General features: G+C 44.1%; 1 protein-coding gene across 1 annotated transcript in view; it reads right to left on the bottom strand.

Moving 5' to 3' along the window:
- LOC137375211 (tryptophan 2,3-dioxygenase-like) overlaps positions 1 to 17564 on the bottom strand; it is a 135932-nt gene extending 118368 nt beyond the window's left edge. The window contains exons 1-2 of the mRNA XM_068042023.1: positions 17393 to 17564; positions 10104 to 10203 (exon numbers count right to left, since the gene is read on the bottom strand). Of these exons, the coding sequence (XP_067898124.1) occupies positions 10104 to 10203; positions 17393 to 17427 (135 nt within the window). The 5' untranslated portion in view covers positions 17428 to 17564. The remainder of the gene's footprint in view (positions 1 to 10103; positions 10204 to 17392) is intronic.
- Positions 17565 to 22564: the final 5000 nt, after the last annotated feature.

Raw genomic sequence — 22564 nt, 5'->3', positions numbered from 1 at the left:
CTTTTAATCTCCAAAAAATGGATGGCTTGGGGGGTCAGGTGGGGTGTCAAATTTTTAAACTCTCAAATTTAACTCCTACCCAACAATTTCTGGTTTTAATGGAGGTGGTACAGGGGCGGGTTAGCTATTTAACTATTATAATGAGGTTGGGAGCCTCATTTTTTACTGGTCTCTCAGGTTTAACCATGGTTGGCTGAGCTTCGGGAAACCTTGCGGCTCAAGGGAGGCAAGGACAGATTCAGGTAAAAGGCAAGTACCTTTATAGTACTGCTTGTGGGCCAGGAGGAGCAGAAATGTTTGCCCCGGCCCACAAAGTCTATCCTCTTTACAGTCATCCTACTACCCAACCTGTCTCACCCCCCCACTCACTGACATCAGATACCCCTGACCACCACTGGACCACCCCCAACCAAAGACCCGCCAAGGATTGGGTACCAGACCCCCAAAATCAAGGAATCAGATCCACCCAGGATCTAAAGCCCCAGGATCATTGATCAGACCATTCCCACACTCCCACTTAAGTAGCAGCAAGTTCTTTCCTTGCTCCTATGGCTACAGACTACTCTGGTGTGTTCCCTGCCTGATTGATAGGCTTGCCTCCTTGTCAGGTGGACTTCCAGGCGGGGTTCCTGTAAAAAAGATGCATGTTGTGCAGTTTTAAGGCAGGGCCCAACCGATATGTAGTCAATATTGGGGCCTGCTTGTCTCAGTATGGATTCTTCAATTTGATTGGTTGAAGAGCAGCTTTTGTTTGCCTTGTTCACACAGGTTCCAGATGCCCTGAAGAGGACACCACACTGATTTGACTATCTGATAACTACAAACCAGTGGAAAAACATGCTGAAAGGCCGCTGGCAAGTGCATGTGTAACGAACAGCGAGCACCATTTGTTTGACACTGACAGCAAAATCCAGGCCATTGTTTTCTTGGTGTCACTTTATCTTCTTGCTTCTGTTTCCCTACCTGTTCACCTATGATGTGAACTGCAATAAGAACTAAGGAATAAAGTCAAAGCCCAATTTGTATGTTTGTTTAAATATACATATTTAAGTTTTTGTCAGTCTTTATTCATGTATATATATTTTCGTTACCCGAGTTATAACTAGTGAGATAATTCCACAATATTAGCGGGGCACAGTGGTGCAGTGGTTAGCACTGCAGCCTCACAGCTCCAGCAACCTGGGTTCAGTTCTGGGTACTGCCTGTGTGGAGTTTGCAAGTTCTCCCAGTAACCACGTGGGTTTCTGCCGGGTGCTCTGGTTTCCTCCCACAGCCAAAGACTTGCAGGTTGATAGGTCAATTGCCCCTAATGTAGGTAGGAGGAATGTGGTAGGGAATATGGGATTAACGTAAGATTAGTATAAAATGGGTGGTTGTTGGTTGGCACAGACTCGGTGGGCCGAAGGGCCTATTTCAGTGCAGTATTGCTCTATGTCTATGGCCTGTCAGAAGACCTTACACAAATTAGCGCTTCTCGGAAGACCACCATCATTAACAATGAGCTCAGTAGACTCAATGTGGACATTGCAGCACTTCAGGAGACACGCCTCCCTGCGAGCAGATCTCTAAGAGAGCACGACTACACCTTCTTCTGGCAGGGTAGGGATCCTGAAGAACCAAGACAGCATGGAGTGGGCTTCACCATCAGAAACTCTTTGCTCATCATGATAGAGCCACCCTCAAATGGCTCGGAACGCATACTGTCCATCCGACTGCTCACCGCCTCTGGTCTTGTACACCTACTCAGCATCTATGCTCCAACACTCTGCTCCCCATCTGAAGCTAAAGACCAGTTCTACGAGGAACTCCATAATATTATTATTAGCATACCGAACACCTGTTCCTGCTGGGGGACTTTAATGCCAGGGTTGGGGCTGACTATGACTCATGGCCCTCCTGCCTTGGGCGCTATGGCATTGGAAGGAAGAATGAGAATGGACAGAGACTGCTTGAGTTGTGCACCTATCATAACCTCTGCATCACTAACTCATTCTTTCACACTAAACCCTGTCATCAGGTTTCTTGGAGACACCCAAGATCACGTCATTGGCACCAGCTGGACCTCATCGCCACAAGGCGAGCCTCTTTAAACAGCATTCAAATCACACGCAGCTTCCACACAGTGCGGACTGCGACACCGACCACTCCCTGGTGTGCAGCAAGGTTAGCCTCAAACCAAAGAAGCTGCGTCATACCATGCAGAAGGGCCGCCCGCGCATCAACACGAGCAGAATTTCTCATCCACAGCTGTTACGTAAGTTTCCAAATTCACTTGAAAAAGCCCTTCAAAACACTCCCACAGGGGATGCAGGGACCAAGTGGGCCCACATCAGAGATGCAATCTATGACTCAGCAATGACCACCTATGGAAAACGTGTGAAGGAGAATGCAGACTGGTTTCAGTCTCACTTTGAAGAGCTGGAACCTGTCATAGCCGCTAAGCGCATTGCACTGCTGAACTACAAGAAAGCCCCCAGCAAGTTAACATCCGTAGCACTTAAAGCTGCCAGAAGCGCTGCACAAAGAACAGCCAGGCGCTGCGCAAATGACTACTGGCAACACCTACGCAGTCATATTCAGCTGGCCTCAGACACCGGAAATATCAGAGGAATGTATGATGGCATTAAGAGAGCTTTTGGGCCAACCATCAAGAAGATTGCCCCCCTCAAATCTAAATCAGGGGACACAATCACTGACCAACGCAAGCAAATGGACCGCTGGGTGGAACACTACCTAGAACAGTAGTCCAGGAAAAATGTTGTCACTGAGACCGCCCTCAATGCAGCCCAGTCTCTGCTAGTCATGGATGAGCTGGACGTACAGCCAACAAAATCGGAACTCAGTGATGCCATTGATGCTCTATGCAGCGGAAAAGCCCCTGGGAAGGACGGCATTATCCCTCAAATCATCAAGAGTGCCAAGCCTGCTATACTTTCAGCACTGTGTGAACTGCTTTGCCTGTGCTGGGACGAGGGAGCAGTACATGCGCGATGCCAATATGATCACCCTCTATAAGAACAAGGGTGACCGCGGTGACTGCAACAACTGCCGTGGAATCTCCTGCTCAGCATAGTGGGGAAAGTCTTTGCTCGAGTCATTTTAAACAGGCTCCAGAAGCTGGCTGAGCTTGTCTATCCTGAGGCACAGTGTGGCTTTCGAGCAAAGTGATCCACCATTGACATGTTGTTCTCCCTTCGTCAGCTACAGGAGAAATGCCGTGAACAACAGATGCCCCTCTATGTTGCTTTCATTGATCTCACCAAAGCCTTTGACCTCATCAGCAGACGTGGTCTCTTCAAACTACTAGAAAAGATTGGATGCCCACCAAAGCTACTAAGTATCATCACCTCATTCCATGACAATATGAAAGGCACAATTCAGCATAGCGGCGCCTCATCAGACCCCTTTCCTATCCTGAGTGGTGTGAAACAGGGCTGTGTTCTCGCACCTACACTGTTTGGGATCTTCTTCTCCCTGCAGCTCTCTCATGCATTCAAGTCTTCAGAAGAAGGAATTTTCCTCCACACAAGATCAGGTGGCAGGTTGTTCAACCTTGCCCATCTAAAAGCGAAGACCGAAGTACTGAAAGCCCTCATCAGGGAACTCCTCTTTGCTGACGATGCTGCATTAACATCTCACACTGAAGAGTGTCTGCAGAGACTCATTGACAGGATTGTGGCTGCCTGCAACAAATTTGGCCTAACCATCAGCCTCAAGAAAACGAACATTATGGACAGGATGTCAGAAATGCCCCATCCATCAGTATCGGCGACCGCACTCTGGAAGTGGTTCAAGAGTTCACCTATCTAGGCTCAACTATCACCAGTAACCTATCACTGGATGCAGAATTAAACAAGCACATGGGAAAGGCTTCCTCTGCTATGTCCAGACTGGCCAAGAGAGTGTGGGAAAATGGCGCACTGATACAGAACACAAAAGTCCAAGTGTATCAAGCCTGTGTCCTCAGTACCTTGCTCTACGGCAGCGAGGCCTGGACAACGTACTTCAGCCAAGAGCGACGTCTCAATTCATTCCATCTTCGCTGCCTCCGGAGAATCCTTGGCATCAGGTGGCAGGACCGAATCTCCAACACAGCAGTCCTCGAGGCGGCCAATATCCCCAGCATATACACCCTACTAAGCCAGCGGCGCCTGAGATGGCTTGGCCATGTGAGCCGCATGGAAGATGGCAGGATCCCCAAGGACACAATGTACAGAGAGCTCGTCACTGGTACCAGACCCACCGGCCGTCCATGTCTCCGCTTTAAAGACATCTGCAAATGCAACATGAAGTCCTGTGACATTGTTCACAAGTCGTGGGAGACAGTTGCCAGCGATCGCCAGAGCTGGCGGGCAACCATAAAGGCGGGGCTAAAGCATGGCGAGTCGAAGAGACTCAGCAGTTGGCAGGAAAAAAGGCAGAAGCGCAAGGAGAGAGCCAACTGTGTAACAGCCCCGACAACCAATTTTATCTGCAGCACCTGTGGAAGAGTCTGTTACTCTAGAATTGGCCTTTATAGCCACTCCAGGCGTTGCTTCGCAAACCACTGACGACCTCCAGGCGCTTACCCATTGTCTCTCGAGACAAGGAGGCCAAAGATTGCTCTATTACTCTGTCACAGTATGTTGCTAGTCCAATGAGAAAGGAGGCACTGCTGGACCTTGTTCTTGGGAATGAGGTGGATCAAGTATCAGAGGGAGAGTAGTTAGGGGACAGTGATTATTGTATCATAAGGTTTTGTCTGACTATTGAAAAGGACAAAGACCAATCCAGCATTAGAAGAATTAACTGGAGGAAGGTCAACTTCAATGAGGCAAGAATGGAGCTGGGGTGACTAAACTGAAGTCAGGGAAACTGATAGCTGAACATAGAAGAGATAGTTTGGGCACAGTCAAGGTATGTTCCCTCGAAGGGGAAAAGTAGGGAAACAAATCCAGAGCTCCATGGATGACAAAACAGGTAGCGACTAGGATAAGGAAGAAAAAGTGTGCTTAAGACAGATGCCAGGTAGAAAATACTGTTGAGAACCAGGCTGAATATAGAAGTTGCAGAGGGGAAGTCGAGAAGCAAAGAGAGAGCATGAAAGGAGACTGGCAGCTAGCATTAAAGGAAATCCCAAAGTTTTCGATAGGCATATCAATAGTAAAAAAGGTGGTAAAAGGAGGAGTGGGGCTGATTATGGACCAGAAAGGGGATTTACACATGGAGGTACAGGGCAGAGCTGAGGTATTAAATGAAAACTTTGCATCTGTCTTAACGGAGGAAGAAGATGCAATCCAGGCAATGTTGTAAGAGGAGGTAAGTCAGACACCAGAGCGGTTTAAAATTGATAAAGAGGAAGTATTAGACAGGTTGTCAGTACGTAAAAGTGGATAAAACACCAGGACCAGATGAGATGCATCCAAGCATACTGAAGGAAGAGAGAGTGAAAATTGCACAGGCACTGGCCATAATTTTTCAGTCTTCCATAGACTAGGCGGTGGTGCCAGAGGACAGCAGAATTGCAAATGTTACACCCTTGTTCAAATAACAGTGTAAAGATAAGCCTAGCAATTACAGGCCAGTCAGTTTAATTTTGGTGGTGGGAAAACTACTAGATAAAATAACTTGGGACAAAATCAATAGTCGCATGCACAAATGCGAGTTAATTAAGGAAAGCCAGCCTGGATTTCTTAAGGGAAAATCATGTTGGGGTTTTTGGAGGAGGTAACAGAGAGGGTTGATGAGGGCAATGCTGTTGATGTGGTGTACATGGACTTTCAAAAGGCATTTGATACAGTGCCACACAACAGACTTGTGAGAAAACCTGTAGCTCATGCAATAAAAGGGACGGTAGCAACATGGATACAAGTGGGCGGCACAGTGGTGCAGTGGTTAGCACTACAGCCTCACAGCTCCAGGGACCCGGGTTCGATTCTGGGTACTGCCTGTGTGGAGTTTGCAAGTTCTCCCTGTATCTGTGTGGGTTTTCTCCGGGTGCTCCGGTTTCTTCCCACAAGCCAAAAGACTTGCAGGTTGGTAGGTAAATTGGCCATTATAAATTGTCACTAGTATAGGTAGGTGGTAGGGAAATATAGGGACAGGTGGGGATGTTTGCTAGGAATATGGGATTAGTGTAGGATTAGTATAAATGGGTGGCTGATGGTCGGCACAGACTCGGTGGGCCGAAGGGCCTGTTTCAGTGCTGTATCTCTAATCTAATCTAAAAAAATTGGCTGAGTGACAGGAAACAGAGAGTAGTGGTTAATGGATGTTTTTGGGGCTGGAGGAAGGTTTGTAGTGGAGTCCCCCAGGGATCAGTGTTGGAACCCTTGCTTTTCCTGATATATATTAATGTCCTAGACCTTGGTGTACAGGGCACAATTTCAAAGTTTGCTGATGACACGAAACTTGGAAGCATTGTGAACTGTGAGGAGGATAGTGTAGAACTTGAAAAGGACAGAGACAAGTTGGTGGAATGGGCAGACAGGTGGCAGATGAAGTTCAATGAAGAGAAATGTGAAGTGATTCATTTTGGTAGGAAGAACTGGAGAGACAATATCGAATAAAGAGTACAATTCTAAAGTGGGTGCAGAAGCAGAGGGACCTGGGTGTATATGTGCATAAGTCATTGAAGGTGGCAGGACAGGTTGAGAGAGCAGTTAATAAAGCATACAGTATCCTGGGCTTTATTAATAGGGGCATAGAGTACAAGAGCAAGGACATTATGTTGATCTTGTATAAGACACTAGTTTGGCCTCAAATGGAGTACTGCGTCCAGTTCTGGGTGCCAGACTTTAGGAAAGAAGTGAGAGGGCATTTAGAGAGAGAGTACAGAAAAGATTCATGAGAATGGTTCCAGGGATGAGGAATTTCAGTTATGAAAATAGATTGGAGAAGTTAGGACTGTTTTTCTAGAAGAGAAGGCTGAGAGGTGATTTGATAGAGGTATTCAAAATCATGAGGGGTCTGGACAGATAGTGAGAAACTGTTCCCACCCATGAAAGGATCAAGAACAAGAGGGCGCAGATTTAAAATATTTGGTAAGTGAAGCAAAAGTAACATGAGGAAAAACTTTCCATGCAACGAGTGGTTAAGGTTTGGAGGCAGGTTCAATTGAAGCATTCAAAAGGGAATTAGACAGTTATATGAAAAGGAAGAATGTGCAAGGTTATGGGTAGAAGGCAGGGGAATGGAACTGAGGAAATTGCTGTTTCAGAGAGCCAGTGCGGACACGATGGGCCGAATGGCCTCCTTCTGCACTGTAACGATTCTGTGATTCTGAGCAGTGTTGGATAAATTGAACGTGAATTTTAAGACGGAATTATGTTTGTATGTTGTGGTGCAATTATACCCCACCTTCTAAACCTACATTACATGTATAGTAAAAGAATCTGGAAAGAGCGAGCAAAGACACTACTACAAATGTATAAAACAATTCATTAAAAAAAGAAAATACCACTGGTGGACAGCTAATGTGATTCTAACATTTGAAAAGGGAGATAGAACAAGTCCATAGACCTATAGACCCATCAGCTTATCATTGGTGGTAGGAAAGTTAATGGAATCCTTACTCAAAGATGTTCTGAAAAAATTTAGAAACTGAAAATATATTAAAGAATAGTCAACATGGATTTCAAAGGGAAAGTCATGCTTGGCCAACCTTATTGAATGCTTTAAAAAAACACAAAAAAGAGTAGATAGGCTAATGCAAAAGATGTAATTTTGGATTTTCAAAAGGCCTTCGATAAGGCTCATGATAGGACAAGTAGCAGAATGGATAGGAGGCCACACATTTCTTGGAAAATAAGTGTCAAATAGGGTAGAGGAGCAGAAGGATCTGAGGGGAAAGACACACAAACCACTAAAAGTTGTGAAGCAGGTTAATAAGGGCATAAAAAAAGTCAACAAAGTACTGGGGTTCATTTCTAGAGGAATGGAATTGAAAAATAGAAAGGTTATGTTAAACTTGTGTAGAACCATGGTTAGGCCAGACTTAGTGTTCTGTGAACAGTTCTGGTCTCCATATTATAAAAGCATTGAAGAAGGTGAAAAAATCATTTACCATAAGCATAGCATAACAGAGGTTATAGCACCTGGAAGAACTGAACACGCTGGAGCTCTTTTCTCGAGAAAAGAGAAGGCTGAGAAGAGACTAACAGACGTCTTTAAGGTTATGAACGGGTAGATGTAGAGAAAATGGGGTAATTTTAAGCTCTCCCCCACAGTGAGTTTGGAGGTGGTGAGAGCATATAATCGGGTGGAATGGTGGTGGGATCTTCCTGCCTCCGCCAAAATTAAGTCGGGGGCGGAAAGGTCTGTGAACGGCCTTCCTACCTCATTGCCAACTAAGGCTCTCAAGTGGGTAATTGATGCCCAATTATGGGCCTCATCACACCACCGCAATTAGCCCAACGGCAGGCGGACCTGTCACCGTACAGTGAACACGGCAAAAAACCTTACGTGTTGCTTGGGATGGGAGCACTTGTTAAAAAGCACTTAGTATCTGAATGAGGGATCCGGCATCGGGAAGGGGGGCATGCAGAGACCCACCTCCCTGCCCTTGCTACCCACCCCCCCCCACCGCCCTCCCCGCGAACCCCACCCCATGAGACGTCTTTGACCCTGACCTACCTGTGGCCTGAGTACAGCAATGCTCATAGGCCTTGGGTGGGTGCTGCACCAGCGGCAGCTCCCAGCCTCTGCAATGGTGCTACTCAGGCAAACAGCTGCTGGTCTCTTACTGGCTGGCAGCTCTGAGGGCAGGATTTCCTTCGCTGGGATCCTTGATCCCATGGAAGGCCTGCCACTGTCCCGTTTAAGTGCCTAATTGGCACTTCATTCACCGGGCATCCCACAGAAGGGGCAACGCGGGTTCTTGCTGACGTTTTTTGGGAGGTCGAGAACCCCATTGCCTGGATAAAGTCCCGGCCGATGTTTCCACTTGCAGAGGAGACCAGAACTAAGGGCCATAAATACAAGATAGTCACTAATAAATCCAATATGGAATTCAGGAGGAACTTCTTTACCCACAGCGTGGTCAGATTATGGATCTCTCTACCAAAAGGAGTAGTTAAGGTGACCAGCATAGATATACTTATGGGGAAATGTGATGAACACATGAGGAAGAAAGGAATATATTATATGTGGATGGGGTTAGATGAAAAAGGGTAAGAAGGCTTGTGGGGAGCATACCTGTTGAGGTAAATTGTCTATTTCTGTGCTATAAATACTATGTAACATAAATACAGTGTAATACTGTATTGGGGCGGCACAATGGCGCAGTGGTTAGCACCGCAGCCTCACAGCTCCAGCGACCCGGGTTCAATTCTGGGTACTGCCTGTGTGGGGTTTGCAAGTTCTCCCTGTGTCTGCGTGGGTTTCCTCCGGGTGCTCCGGTTTTCTCCCACAAGCCAAAAGACTTGCAGGTTGATAGGTAAATTGGCCATTATAAATTGCTCCTAGTATAGGCAGGTGATAGGGACAGGTGGGGATGTGGTCGGAATATGGGATTAGTGTAGGATTAGTATAAAATGGGTGGTTGATGGTCGGCACGGACTCGGTGGGCCGAAGGGCCTGTTTCAGTGCCGTATCTCTAAACTAAACTATGTAAAGACTACATTGGATCTGGACTCTGTAGTCGATCATGACTTTGTGCAATAATGCAAAACATCAGGTGAATTTACATCTCTCCTGGTTTCCATTGAAGTTAGTTTATGAAAATAAAAATTTGGAGAGATGTAAAGCAGGCTACCCATTCCCATCAGCCATTTTACACTACGACACAAAGTCAAGGTCTACACCTCTGTCTGCACTGCTGTCGACTTGTTAAATTATGAAATTTGAGTCATTTGGCAAAGCATCCTTTTTTCATTTGATTACTATAAAAAGAAAGTTATGAATCAGTGACAAAAATAAAGATAATCAAGTTAAAATGTTATTTCCTAGTATGGGGGATTAAATATTTTTAACTTCCTCTAAAATGTGGCTTGTTTCTGCAATTTGAGCTAGGGTGCACACATGCACTTTGACAAAAGCACACATACGAACACAAATAATTCTTCTGAAGTTAAAAAGAGACAAATAGCTAAGGGATAACATTGCAACGGAATCCTTAAACATACCTGCAGGTAGTCCCTATACACTATTCCCCCTTTACTGGTTTTGCGTGTTCCATCTTGTGATGTGTCACAGTTTTCCTGCAGGTCTGAAGGAAATGCATGTCTGAAAGAAAGTTGCCACAAATTACAAATTAAAATATAATGTGGTCATTATATAATGCGGCATTCTATTGGGATATTCTACTGTATAATGCTGTATACCCAAGATGAGCTACTGACCTCATATCCTCAGCATCACCTACTTCCACTTGACTCCACCCCTATCACAACTCACCTGCTGCTGAAATCCTCATCCGTACCTTTGTAACCTCTAGACATATTTATACCAAAGTTCTCCTGGATGGACTCCCATCTTGGAGGCTACAAAAAGTTGCACTCATCCAAAACTTTGCTCCTCATATGTACACTCAAGTCCCATTCACCCATCACCTCTGTGCTCGCTGACCTACATTGTCTCACGATTAAGCAACACCTTGATTTTACAATTTTCATCCTTATTTTCAAATCCCTCCATAGACTCACCCCTTCCTACCCCGGTAATCTGCTCCAGCCCTGCAGTCCTTCAAATACTCTTTTATCAGTGATAGGTAACGTTTTAGAAACAATAATCAGGGGGAAAAAAATTACAGGCATCAGAGAGGTTTCAGTTTATTAAGGAGAGCCAGCATAGATTTGTAAAAGACAGATCATGCTTGACTAATCTAATTGAATTTTTTGATGAAGGAACAGAGAAGGTTGATGAAAGGAATGCAATGGATGTTGCCTATATGGATTTTAAGAAAGCCTTTGAGCAAGTACTGCATAAAAGGCTGGTTAACAAAATTGAGGCTTATGGAACAGGTAGGTTAGTGTCAGCTTGGATAAAAAACAACTGGCTTGAAGTCAGAAAACAGTGAGTTATAGTTAGAGAGTTATGGTTGTTTTCAGATTGGAGGATGGTAGACAGTGGTGTTCCCCAAGTGTCAGTGCTAAGCAACTGCTTTTTTGATTTATATAAATGGTTTGGATATTGGAATGCACAGTAAAATTTCTACGTTTGCCAATGATACCAAATTTGAAGGTATAGGAAACAGTGATGATGATACCGGTCGACTGCAACAGGATGTAGATAGGCTAGCAGAATGAGCAGATAACTGGCAGATGGAAATTAATACAGAGATGTATGAAGTGATGCATTTTGGCAGAAGGGATACGGAGGGGCAATAAAGACTAAATGGCACATTTCTTAAGACTGTACAAGGAGAGTGAGACCTGGAAGTTCAGTGTACAGATCTTTGAAAGTGGCAGGACATATTGAGAGAATAGTAAGCAAAGCTTATGGGATTTTAGGCCTCATAAAGAGAAGTGTTCAGTACAAAAGCAGGGAGGTTACGTGAACCTTTATAAAGGAGTGAATTCATGAAAGAAAGTGAGGTAGAGAGGCAGAAGGTTTAGGAAAGGCATTTCAGAACTTAGGGCCTAGGCAGCTGAAGGCCTGGCCACCAATGGTGGAGAGATTGATATCGGGGATGTTCAAGAAGCCAGAATAGGAACACAGATATTTTAGAGGGTTGTGGATCTGGGGGAGATTTCAGAGATGGGGAGGGACTGGACCATGGAGGGATTTGAAAACAAGAATGAGAATTTTAAAATCGAGGAGTTGCCCAACTGGGAGCCAGAGTCGGTCAGCAAATACAGGGATGATGCGCGACCAGGATTTGGTGAGGACATGACCAGATGTTTGGATGACCTCAAGTCTACAATGGGTAGAATATGGGAGATAGGCCAGGAATGCATTAGAATAGTTAAGTCTAGAGTTAACAAGGGCATGGATGAAGGTTTCAGCAGTGGATCAGCAGAAACAGGGGCAGAGTCTGGCGAAGTTAGAGGGTTGGAAATAGGCAGTTTCAGTGATGGTATGGATATGTGGTTGGAAGTTCATCTTGGGGTTAAATATGATGCCAAGGTTGTGAACAGTCTGGTTCACTCTCAGACAGTTGCCAGGGAGAGGGATGGAGTCAGTGGCTAAGGAGCAGAGTTTATGACAGGATCTGAAGTCAATAGCTTCAGTCTTCCCAATATTTAATTGGAGGAAGTTTCTGCTCAGACAAGCAGTCTAGCAATTTAAAAACACTGCAGTGATTGCAAGCAGTGATGGTGAGATGGAGCTGGGTGTCATCAGATTACAAGTGGAAGCTGACGTGTTTTCTTATGATGTTGCCAAGGGGCAGCTTATAGATGCAAAATAGGAGGGGTCGAAGAATAGATCCTTGAAGACCCAGAGATAACTGTGCAGGAGCGAGAAGAGAAACCGTTGAAAGTGATTCTTTGGCTATGAATAAATATTTAGGATTGGAACCAGGCAAGTACAGTCCCACCCATTTGCATGATGAAGAGGCATTGAAGGATGATAGTGTGGTCAGCCGTGTCAAAGGCTGCAAACAGTTCAGGAAGGACAAGCAGGGATAGTTTATTTTTGTCACATGCGTCTTTGATAAGAGCTGTTTCAGTACTGTGGCAAGGGTGGAAACCTGATTGAAGTAAGACAACCAAAGAGTTCTGGGGAAGATTGGCACAAATTTGGGAGGTGTCAACTTGTTCGAGGACTTTGGAGAGGAACGTGAAGTTGGAGCTGGAGCAGTGTTTTGCAAGGATGAAAGGGTCAAGGATTGGTGTTTTGAGAACGATGCTATTAGGAAGGGAGTTCCAGGATTTTGACCCAGTGACAGTGGAGGAACGGCGATATAGTCAGGATGGTGTGCCTTGGAGGGGAACTTGCTGTTGGTGGCATTCCCATGCATCTGCTGCCCTTGTCCTTCTAGGTGGTAGAAGTCATGGGTTTGGAAAGTATTGCCTGAGTAGCCTTGGTGTGTTGCAGCAGTGCATCTTATAGATGGCACACACTGCTGCCACTGTGCGTCGGTGGTGGAGGGAATGAATGTTGTGGATGGGATGCCAATCAAGCGGGCTGCTTTGTCCTGGATGGTGCTGAGATTCTGGAGTGCTGTTGGAGCTGTACCCAAACAGGCAAGTGAAGATTATTCCATCACACTCCTGATTTATGCCTTGTAGATGATGGACAGGCTTTGGGGAGTCAGGAGGTGAGTTACTCCGCAGGATTCCTAGTCTGACTTGCTGTTGTAGCCATGGTATTAATATGGCTACTTCAGTTCAGTTTCTAGTCAATGGTAACCCCCAGGATGTTGATAGTGGGGGATTCTTTACTGAACCAGGGTTGATCCCCCGGCTTGATGGTAATGGTAGAGTGGGGGATATGCCAGGCCATGAGGTTACAGATTGTGGTTGTGTACAATTCTGCTGCTGCTGATGGTCCACAATGCCTCACGGATGCCCAGCTTTGCATTGCTAGATCTGTTCAAAATCTATCCCATTTAGCATGGTGGTAATGTCACACAGCACAATGAAGGTTGTCCTCAATGTGAAGATGGACAGTGCGGTGGTAACTCCTACCAATACTGTCATGGACAGATGCATCTGCAGCAGGTAGATTGGAGAGGATGAGGTCAAGTATGTTTTTCCCTCTTGTTGGTTCCCTCACCACCTGCCACAGACCCAGTCTAGCAGCTATGTCCTTTAGGACTTGGCCAGTTCGGTCAGTAGTGGTGCTACCGAGTCACAAAGCAACAACTTTATACGGTATGAGAGGAGAGTGTTGATTGGCTGGCAAGTAGACTCTGATTGGTAGAGGCGTTGCCATGGAGAATGCACTAGTATATGGTGACTGACAGTTAACTGCCAAGCTTTGTTTGAAATTTAAACCAAGCTGCTTGACTCTGATTGATCAAGGCATTCCCTGAGGAATATCCCAGCAAATGGCCATCATTTATTTTGTTTAGCTGAAACAGGCACAATTTGTGTACATGTTCCTTCTGTCTGCAAAGAACAGAGCCCCGTGTATTAATATATGTAGCTTCCAGTACATGCAAATCCGCCACATTGCGAGCCAAACAGACAATCTTAAATTGATTGTCAACGCAATTCTTAGCACACGGAGGATTATTTAGCAAATGTTGTCCAATCACAGAATCACATCTAATGTTGGTCACTGTGTTTTGAGTTTTGCAACCACAGGCTGATTGGGTACGGTTTGTACCTTGCCTGTTGCGAATAGCGGAAGGGACATGTTGTTTGATACGATCCGCCAGTCTTTGGGACGTATGGCCTGTATACCCAGCATCACACTGGCATTAACATTCAGAGATCACATTACTCATTTCAACATGTCTCGATAACATGTCTCTATTTTCAGCAATACTCAATTTACTGTTTGTGGGACCCTGTTATGTGCAAAGTGGCTGCTGTGTTCGTCTAAGTCAGGGGTCAGCAACCTGCCGTTCGAGAAGCGCATGCTGCTCATTAAGGACTCGTGTGGCACCTTGATTGATCAAACCAATTTTTTGTCAATATCAATTTTTAGAAAATAGTTATCTAAAGGTGTTTCTAATTTAAAAAGTATATCAGATATCTAAAAATCTCCTTGGCAATGGACATTTTAGCAGATAACAGCTGGAATTTGTGAAATGTTTTATCATAAAAATATGAAATTCTGTTGAAAACTTGCTTGGATCAAAAGTCATAAGTTACAAATGCAGTGTTTTGTCAAGTTAAATGACATCATGTGCCATCACATTAATGGCTTATGTATCACCTGCTCACCTATCATGCAGATGTAGACATACATATTAATAAAGGAACTAACTGTGGCCCTTGCTTTGAGCTTGTTTTGCTACAAAAAAATTAATACATTACAGGAAACAGAAGTTTGCAACATTCACCAGTAGTACATTGCAAAAGATCAAGGTAGTCAGACTTTGTTTTTAAATTGATTAGCATTTGAATTCAACTTGAAAAATATTTGGCATAATTAGAGGGGTTGAAATGACTACATGTACATTTATGAGCGTCAGTAAAAAGGCATTGCATAGAAATCCATAAATACATCTGTCTTCTTCTTATTAGCATTTGAGCAACAGCATTGCAGCTCTCAAGATATTGTGTTTCTGATTAAATTTTAAAAATGCTTCTTAAGATTGCTGGCCCCCGGTCTATGTAATAATAGGAACTGCACTTTGAAAGTTAAGCCATTGTTTGAAAAGCACTTTTGGACATCGGATATGATAAGATGCTGTGTAAATAAAAGTTTTTTCCTTCTAAAAGTTCAAAATTAATCAGCAAAGTGTAAACTTTAATACAGAATTCTAACATTGCCACTAGAATTTCCCTCTCTACCACTTCGCCAGAAGTGTAGCAGAAACCTGTTACAGTGTCAATGACACCACATTTTCAGTGGTGGAGGGGTTGGCAGCAATGTCTTACCAGAAATAGCCAGCGAGTGTTTCAGGACTGGACTGTATCGACAGAGCATTTATTTTCAGTCAAAACAAGTTAACACTGTTGTGTTTGAAGCCATGACATTCTGACTGGAGTTTGTGATTAAAGCAGAGATCATTCCAACTTCTAAAGATAGATTTGATAGTTGATTGCAGTAGAGAAGGATAAAAAGATATTGGGACAGAATGGGCTCTCTGTCCTAAATCTTATACAGTAGAATACCACATTATATAGCAAAACAATACATTACATAACACTAACATATTGTACAACAGAATACCCCTTTAAACAGGAAATTACCCCACTGCACAGTAGAATATCTAATTTTTCAGCAGAATACCACATTAAACAGTAGAATATCCCAATATACAATAGAATACCTCATTATACAGCAGAACAATAACCACATCAATAGATTGCAATTATGCAGTGTTGAGTGTGGACACATTGTAATGTGCCTGCAATTATTAAATACAGTTTGGGAATGCTTTCAGGCATTCAATATTAACTAGTACTTATATAGGGTTTTTAATATCTACCCAAAGCATTTTACAAAGGGGACTGGACATCGAACAGGAGTTAAGGGAGGCAGTAAAACACATCATGCCAATGCAATGTTTCCCGAACTGTAGGGCATTATTCTGCAGCTCTCAGCCTCAGACTGCTATCTGTGGAATATAATGTAAAGATGGCAGAGCCACGTTTTCTGGTTAATTGCAGGTTATACAGCGTTCGCCAGAACTGGCGGGCAACCATAAAGGTGGGGCTAAAGTGTGGCGAATCAAAGAGACTTAGCAGTTGGCAGGAAAAAAGACAGAGGCGCAAGGAGAGCCAACTGCGTAACAGCCCCGACAACCAATTTTATCTGCAGCACCTGTGGAAGAGTCTGTCACTCTAGAATTGGCCTTTATAGCCACTCCAGGCGCTGCTCCACACACCACTGACCACCTCCAGGTGCTTACCCATTGTCTCTCGAGACAAGGAGGCCAAAGAAGACTGAGGTCAACAATAAATGACCAAACATTTTCAGAATCAAGACCATTTTGGTCAAAATTAATCTCTGACTAGAAGAAAAGCAGTTTCATGATTTTTCTTTTATTTATTTTAAGCACTCAGAAGCTGGATCGAAGAAGTGTCACCTGCTCAGATCCTCAAAATAATGGGCAAAACTTGTTACAGGTTTTTTTAAAGCTAATTCCTTGAAGCAGAAACCTTATGATAAGATGGGAAGGCAGCAATATAGAAAGATAACATGATCAAATTTGTAACTGATTTGATGATGGTTGGTCACATTTTGTACATGTACTTCGGTGAGACAATTATTGTGAAGCCAAGATACCATGGCTGGTAGTTCCTACAGCACTATGATGCTGAAAATCAAAAATTTAGCTTGAGCAGAAGAGCAAAATAAGTGGTTGGGGGAGCTAATTATCTGCTATGGTTTGCATGTGAGATTGCTATCTATTTGAATGGCTACTATAAACACATCATGCTTAATATATCTTGGTAGTTATAAGGCACCAAGTTAATTATGAAATATTTGACAAACCTTTCATTTCTTATGAAACACAAAAATGCAATGCTACAAATTATACCAAGGCATTACTGAATCATAAGTTTTTGCAAATAAAAAGTGCCTTATTACAAAACTATCTTAAAATGCTTCACACCAGTTACTTTTGAACTGTATTCAGTCACATGGTTTGACTGCGTCGACATGACAATTAGACCTATCTCTTGCCCTTTAACTTAAAAGGAACATTATAAGAATCAAATCGAATCAGTTAACGAGTATTTATTTCTACGTTCTATTTTCCCTCAGAAAATGTGCCAAAAGCCACAGATATTCAGGTCCAAAAATGCACAATTGCCAACAAATATACCACTTAAAATCTAACATACAGATTTTAAAGTTCTCTTAAATTTCAATCACATATGCTCAAGCTTAAAGTAAAACTTACTGTGATTTACTCCCTCGGAATGGACACCCACTCATCTTGCTTGTTCTCCCAGTCCCACGCCGATTCCTCTTGTTCTTCGCTGCTTTTTTTCCACGGATTCGGCACAAATGATTCTCTATTTTCAACTTTAAAAGGGCTTCCCCGATCTGTCCCGACCAATCAACGGTAAAACCGCGATGTTGGTAAGCAGATAAAATTTGCTACGCAAATTTAAAAAACACTTACGCAGACTTCAGTCATCGCCCAGTTCAGTGCACTTAAATATAATCATTGACAGACACTAACACACACCCTGTGAGAAGGGCATTCGCATTTGGCAAAACTTATTGTAAAAATATACATATATTTGTGGAAACAAAAATTATTTTGCCCATCGTTTTACTGATTTATAAACTGCGTGATATTATGCGGAGAGAAAGTTGATTTGATATCAGACATAATTAACATAAATAAGGTTTATAAATATCGGTGTGATTTATGTAATTCCTAAGAATCAGCGCAATGTCATCAGCTGGCTCTCTTGTGATGGTTCTGGAAATATTCTTCGCCATTAAAACTGGCCAGGACTTCAGCTTAATGTTTGGAACATAGGTAGACCTTTACTGGGATAAATGTTTCAGAATCATAGAATCAGAGAAAGTTTACGGCACTGAAAGAAGCCACTTGGTCCATCATGTCTGCGCCTGCCAAAAAACGAGCCACCGAGCCTAATCCTACCTTCCAGCATTTGGTTGGTAGCCCTGCAGGTTACAGCACTGAGATACATATCCAGACACCTTTAAATGAGTTGAGGGTTTCTGTCTCTATTACCCTTTTGGGCAGTGAATTCCAGACCCCCACCACCCTCTGGGTGAAAAAGAATCCTCATCTCCCCTCTAATTTTTCTACCAATCACTTTAAATCTATGCCCCCAAGTCACTGACCTTTCTGCTAAGGTAAATAAGCCCTACCCATCCACTCTATCCAGGCCCCTCAAAATTTTGTGCATCTCAATCAATTCTTCCCCTGTTCCAAGGAGAACAACCTCAGCCTATCCAATCTTTCCTCATAGCTGCAGTATTCCAATCCCGGCAACATCCTCGTAAATCTCCTCTGTACCCTCTCTAGTGCAATTACATCCTTTCTGTAATGAAGTGGCCAGAACTACACACAGTACTCAAGTTGTGGCCTAACCAATAATTTATACAGTTCCAACATAACGTCCCTGCTCTTATATTCTATACCTTGGATAATAAAGGAAAGGATTGCATATACCTTCTCAACCACATTATTGACCTGTCCTGCTACCTTCAGAGATCTGTGGACATTCACTCCAAGGTCCCACACTTCCTCTACACCTCTCAGTATTCTCCCATTAATCATGCAATTCTTCGCCTTGTTTGACCTCCCCAAATGCATCACCTCATACTTCTCCGGGTTGAATTCCATTTGCCACTTTTCTGCCTACCTTTTTGCTAAGGGGCGGCATAGTGGCGCAGTGGTTAGCACCGCAGCCTCACAGCTCCAGCGACCCAGGTTCAATTCTGGGTACTGCCTGTGTGGAGCTTGCAAGTTCTTCTTGTGTCTGCGTGGGTTTTCTCCGGGTGCTTTGGTTTCCTCCCACAAGCCAAAAGACTTGCAGGTTGGCAGGTAAATTGGCCATTATAAATTGCCCCTCGTATAGGTAGGTGGTAGGGAAATATAGGGACAGGTGGGGATGTGGTAGGAATATGGGATTAGTGTAGGATTAGTAAAAATGGGTGGTTGATGGTCGGCACAGACTCAGTGGGCCGAAGGGCCTGTTTCAGTGCTGTATCTCTGAACTGAACTGAACTGAACTTTTTGTGATATTGCCCATTTATCCTGTGACATAGAGTCATAGAGTTATACAGCACAGAGACAGGCCCTTTGGCCCATCGTGTCCGTGCTGACCATCAAGCATCTAACTATTCTAATCCCATTTTCCAGCACTTGGCTATGGCATTTCAAGTGCTCATCTAAATACTTCTTAAATGTCGTGAGAGTTCCTGCCTCTACCACCTCTTCAGGCAGTATGTTCCAGATTCCAACCACTCTCTGGGTGAAATTTTTTTTCCTCAAGTCCCCTTTAAACCTCCTGCCCCTGACCTTAAATCTATGCCCCTTGGTTATTGACCCCTACGCTAAGGGAAAAAGTTTCTTCCTATCTAACCTATCAGTGCCCCTCATAATTTTGTATACCTCAATCATGTCCCCCCTCAGCCTTCTCTGCTCGAAGGAAAACAACCCTAGCCTTTTCAGACTCACTGCACAGCTAAAATGCTCCAGCCCAGGCAACATCCTGGTGAATCTCCTCTGCAACCACTCCAGTGCAATCACATCCTTCCTATAGTATGGTGACCAGAACTGTACACTCCAGCTGTGGCCTAACGAGCATTTTATACAGCTCCAACATAACCTGCCTGCTCTTATGTTCTATTCCTCGGCAGATAAAGGCGAGGAATATGCCTTCCTAACCACCTTACCTACCTGTGCTGCTGCCTTCAGTGATCTATGGACAAGTACACCAAGGTCCCTCTGACCTTCTGTACTTCCTAGGGTCCTACCATCCATTGTATATTCCCTTGCCTTGTTAGTTCTCCCAAAATGCATCACCTCACACTTCTCAGGATTAAATTCCATTTGCCACTGCTCCGCCCATCTTATCAGCCCATCTAGATCGTCCTGCAATCTAAGGCTTTCCTCCTCACTAATTATGACAACACCAAATTTCATGTCGTCTGCGAACTTACTTATCATACCTCCCATATTCACATCTAAATCATTAATGTACACTACAAACAGCAAGGGTCCCAGCACCGATCCCTGCGGTACATCACTGGTCACAGGCTTCCACTCGCAAAAACAAACATCAACCATCACCCTCTGCCTCCTGCCACTAAGCCAATTTTGGATACACTTTGCCAAATTGCCCTGGATCCCATGGGCTCTTACCATCTTAACCAATCTCCCATGCGGGACCTTATCAAAAGCCTTACTGAAGTCCATGTAGACTACATCAACTGCTTTATCCTCATCTACACATCTAGTCACCGCCTCGAAAAATTCAATCAAGTTAGTTAGACACGATCTCCCCCTGACAAAGCCATGCTGACTATCCCTGATTAATCCCTGCCTCTCCAAGTGGAGATTAATCCTGTCCATCAGAATTTTTTCAAATATTTTCCCAACCACTGATGTCAGACTCACCAGCCAGCAATTACGTGGTTTATCCCTGCTACCCTTCTTGAATAATGGCACCACATTCACTGTCCTCCACTCCTCTGGCACCTCTCCTGTGGCTAGAGAGGATTTGAAAATTTGTGTCAGAGCCCCTGCAATCTCCTCCCTTCCTTCGCATAACAGCTTGGGATACATTTCATCTGGGCCTGGGGATTTATCCACTTTTAAGTCCGCTAAAACAGCTAATGATTCCTCCCTTTCGATGTTCAAGACTATCACAATCTCCCTCCCTGATCTCGACACCTACATCGTCCTTCTCCCTGGTGAACACAGATGGAAAGTTTGTTATGGAGAAAGAAATAGACAAGTTGCAAAAAAAGGTTTTGGATTGGGGGAGAGCGAATTTTAGTAAAATAAGGCAGGATCTGGCCAAAGTAGACTGGAAAGAGTTACTTGTCGGGAAATCTACAGAAGAAATGTGGGGGGCATTCAAAAAGGAAATGGGGAGGGTACAGGCCCAACATGTTCCCTCTAAGGTAATAGGTAGGAGCAACAAGCCCAGAGAACCATGGATGACCAGAAACATTCAGGGTACGATGAGAAGGAAAAGAGAGGCTTTTAACAAATACAAGGAGAGCAAATCAACGGAAGCATTCGTGGAGTACAGAAAGTGTAGGATGGAGCTTAAGAATGCAATTAGGAGAGCAAAGAGGGGATATGAGAAAGCTCTGGCTGGTAAAAGTAGGGAAAATCCCAAGATATTCGATAAGTATATCAATGGGAAGAGGATAACCAGGGAAAGAGTAGGACCCATTAGGGACCAAGGGGGACATTTGTGGGTGGAGCCAGAGGACATTGGTAGGGTGTTGAATGAATACTTCACATCTGTCTTCACCCAAGAGAAAGAGGATGTAGATATGGAACTTAGAGAGAGAAACTGTGAGTTTCTTGTGCAAATTGTCATAGGGGGTGACAAGGTACTGGAGGTTTTGGCAGGCTTAAAAGTGGACAAATCTCCAGGTCCGGACGATTTGATCCCAGGATGCTGTGGGAGGCAAGGGTGGAGATTACAGGGGCTCTGACCCAAATTTTTAATTCCTCTCTGGCCACGGGGGAGGTGCCAGAGGACTGGAGAACAGCTAATGTGGTCCCACTATTGAAGAAAGGTTACAGAGATAAGCCAGGGACCTACCGACCAGTGAGTCTCACGTCAGTGGTAGGGAAACTATTGGAGAAAATTCTGAAGGAGAGAATCTATCTCCACTTGGAGAGGCAAAATTTGATTAGGAATAGTCAGCATGGCTTTGTCATGCCTAACAATTTTGATTGAATTTTTTGAGCATGTGACCAGGTGTGTAGATGAGGGTAGTGCAGTTGATGTAGTTTACATGGATTTCAGCAAAGCCTTTGACAAGGTCCCACATGGGAGACTTATCAAGAAAGCAAATGCACATGGGATACAAGGTAACTTGATAAGGTGGATTTAAAATTGGCTTAGCTGTAGGAGATAGAGAGTGATAACAGACAGCTGTTTTAGTGACTGGAAGCCAGTGTCCAGTGGCGTACCACAGGGATTTGTGCTGGGTCCCCTATTGTTTGTCATTTATATAAACGACATAGATGACTATGTGGGGGTAGGATCAGTAAGTTCGTGGATGACACAAAGATTGGCCAAGTGGTTAACAGTGAGGTGGAGTGTCTTAGGTTGCAGGAAGATATAGACGGGATGGTCAAATGGGCAGAAAAGTGGCAGATGGAATTTAACGCTGAAAAGTGTGAGGTGATACTCTTTGGAAGGAGTAATGTGACACGGAAGTATTCAATGAATGGCCTGACACTGGGAACAAAGGGACCTTGGCGTGTTTGTCCATAGATCTCTGAAGGCAGAAGGGCAGGTTAATAGGGTGGTGAAAAAGGCATATGGGACACTTGCCTTTATCAATCGAGGCATAGATTACAAAAGCAGGGAGGTCATGTTGGAGCTGTACAGAA

The sequence above is a fragment of the Heterodontus francisci genome, chromosome 1, assembly GCF_036365525.1.
Source record: "Heterodontus francisci isolate sHetFra1 chromosome 1, sHetFra1.hap1, whole genome shotgun sequence".
NCBI lineage: Eukaryota > Metazoa > Chordata > Chondrichthyes > Heterodontiformes > Heterodontidae > Heterodontus > Heterodontus francisci.
The sequence above is the reverse complement of the archived record's forward strand: the minus strand, read 5'-3'. Positions and strand labels throughout refer to the sequence as shown.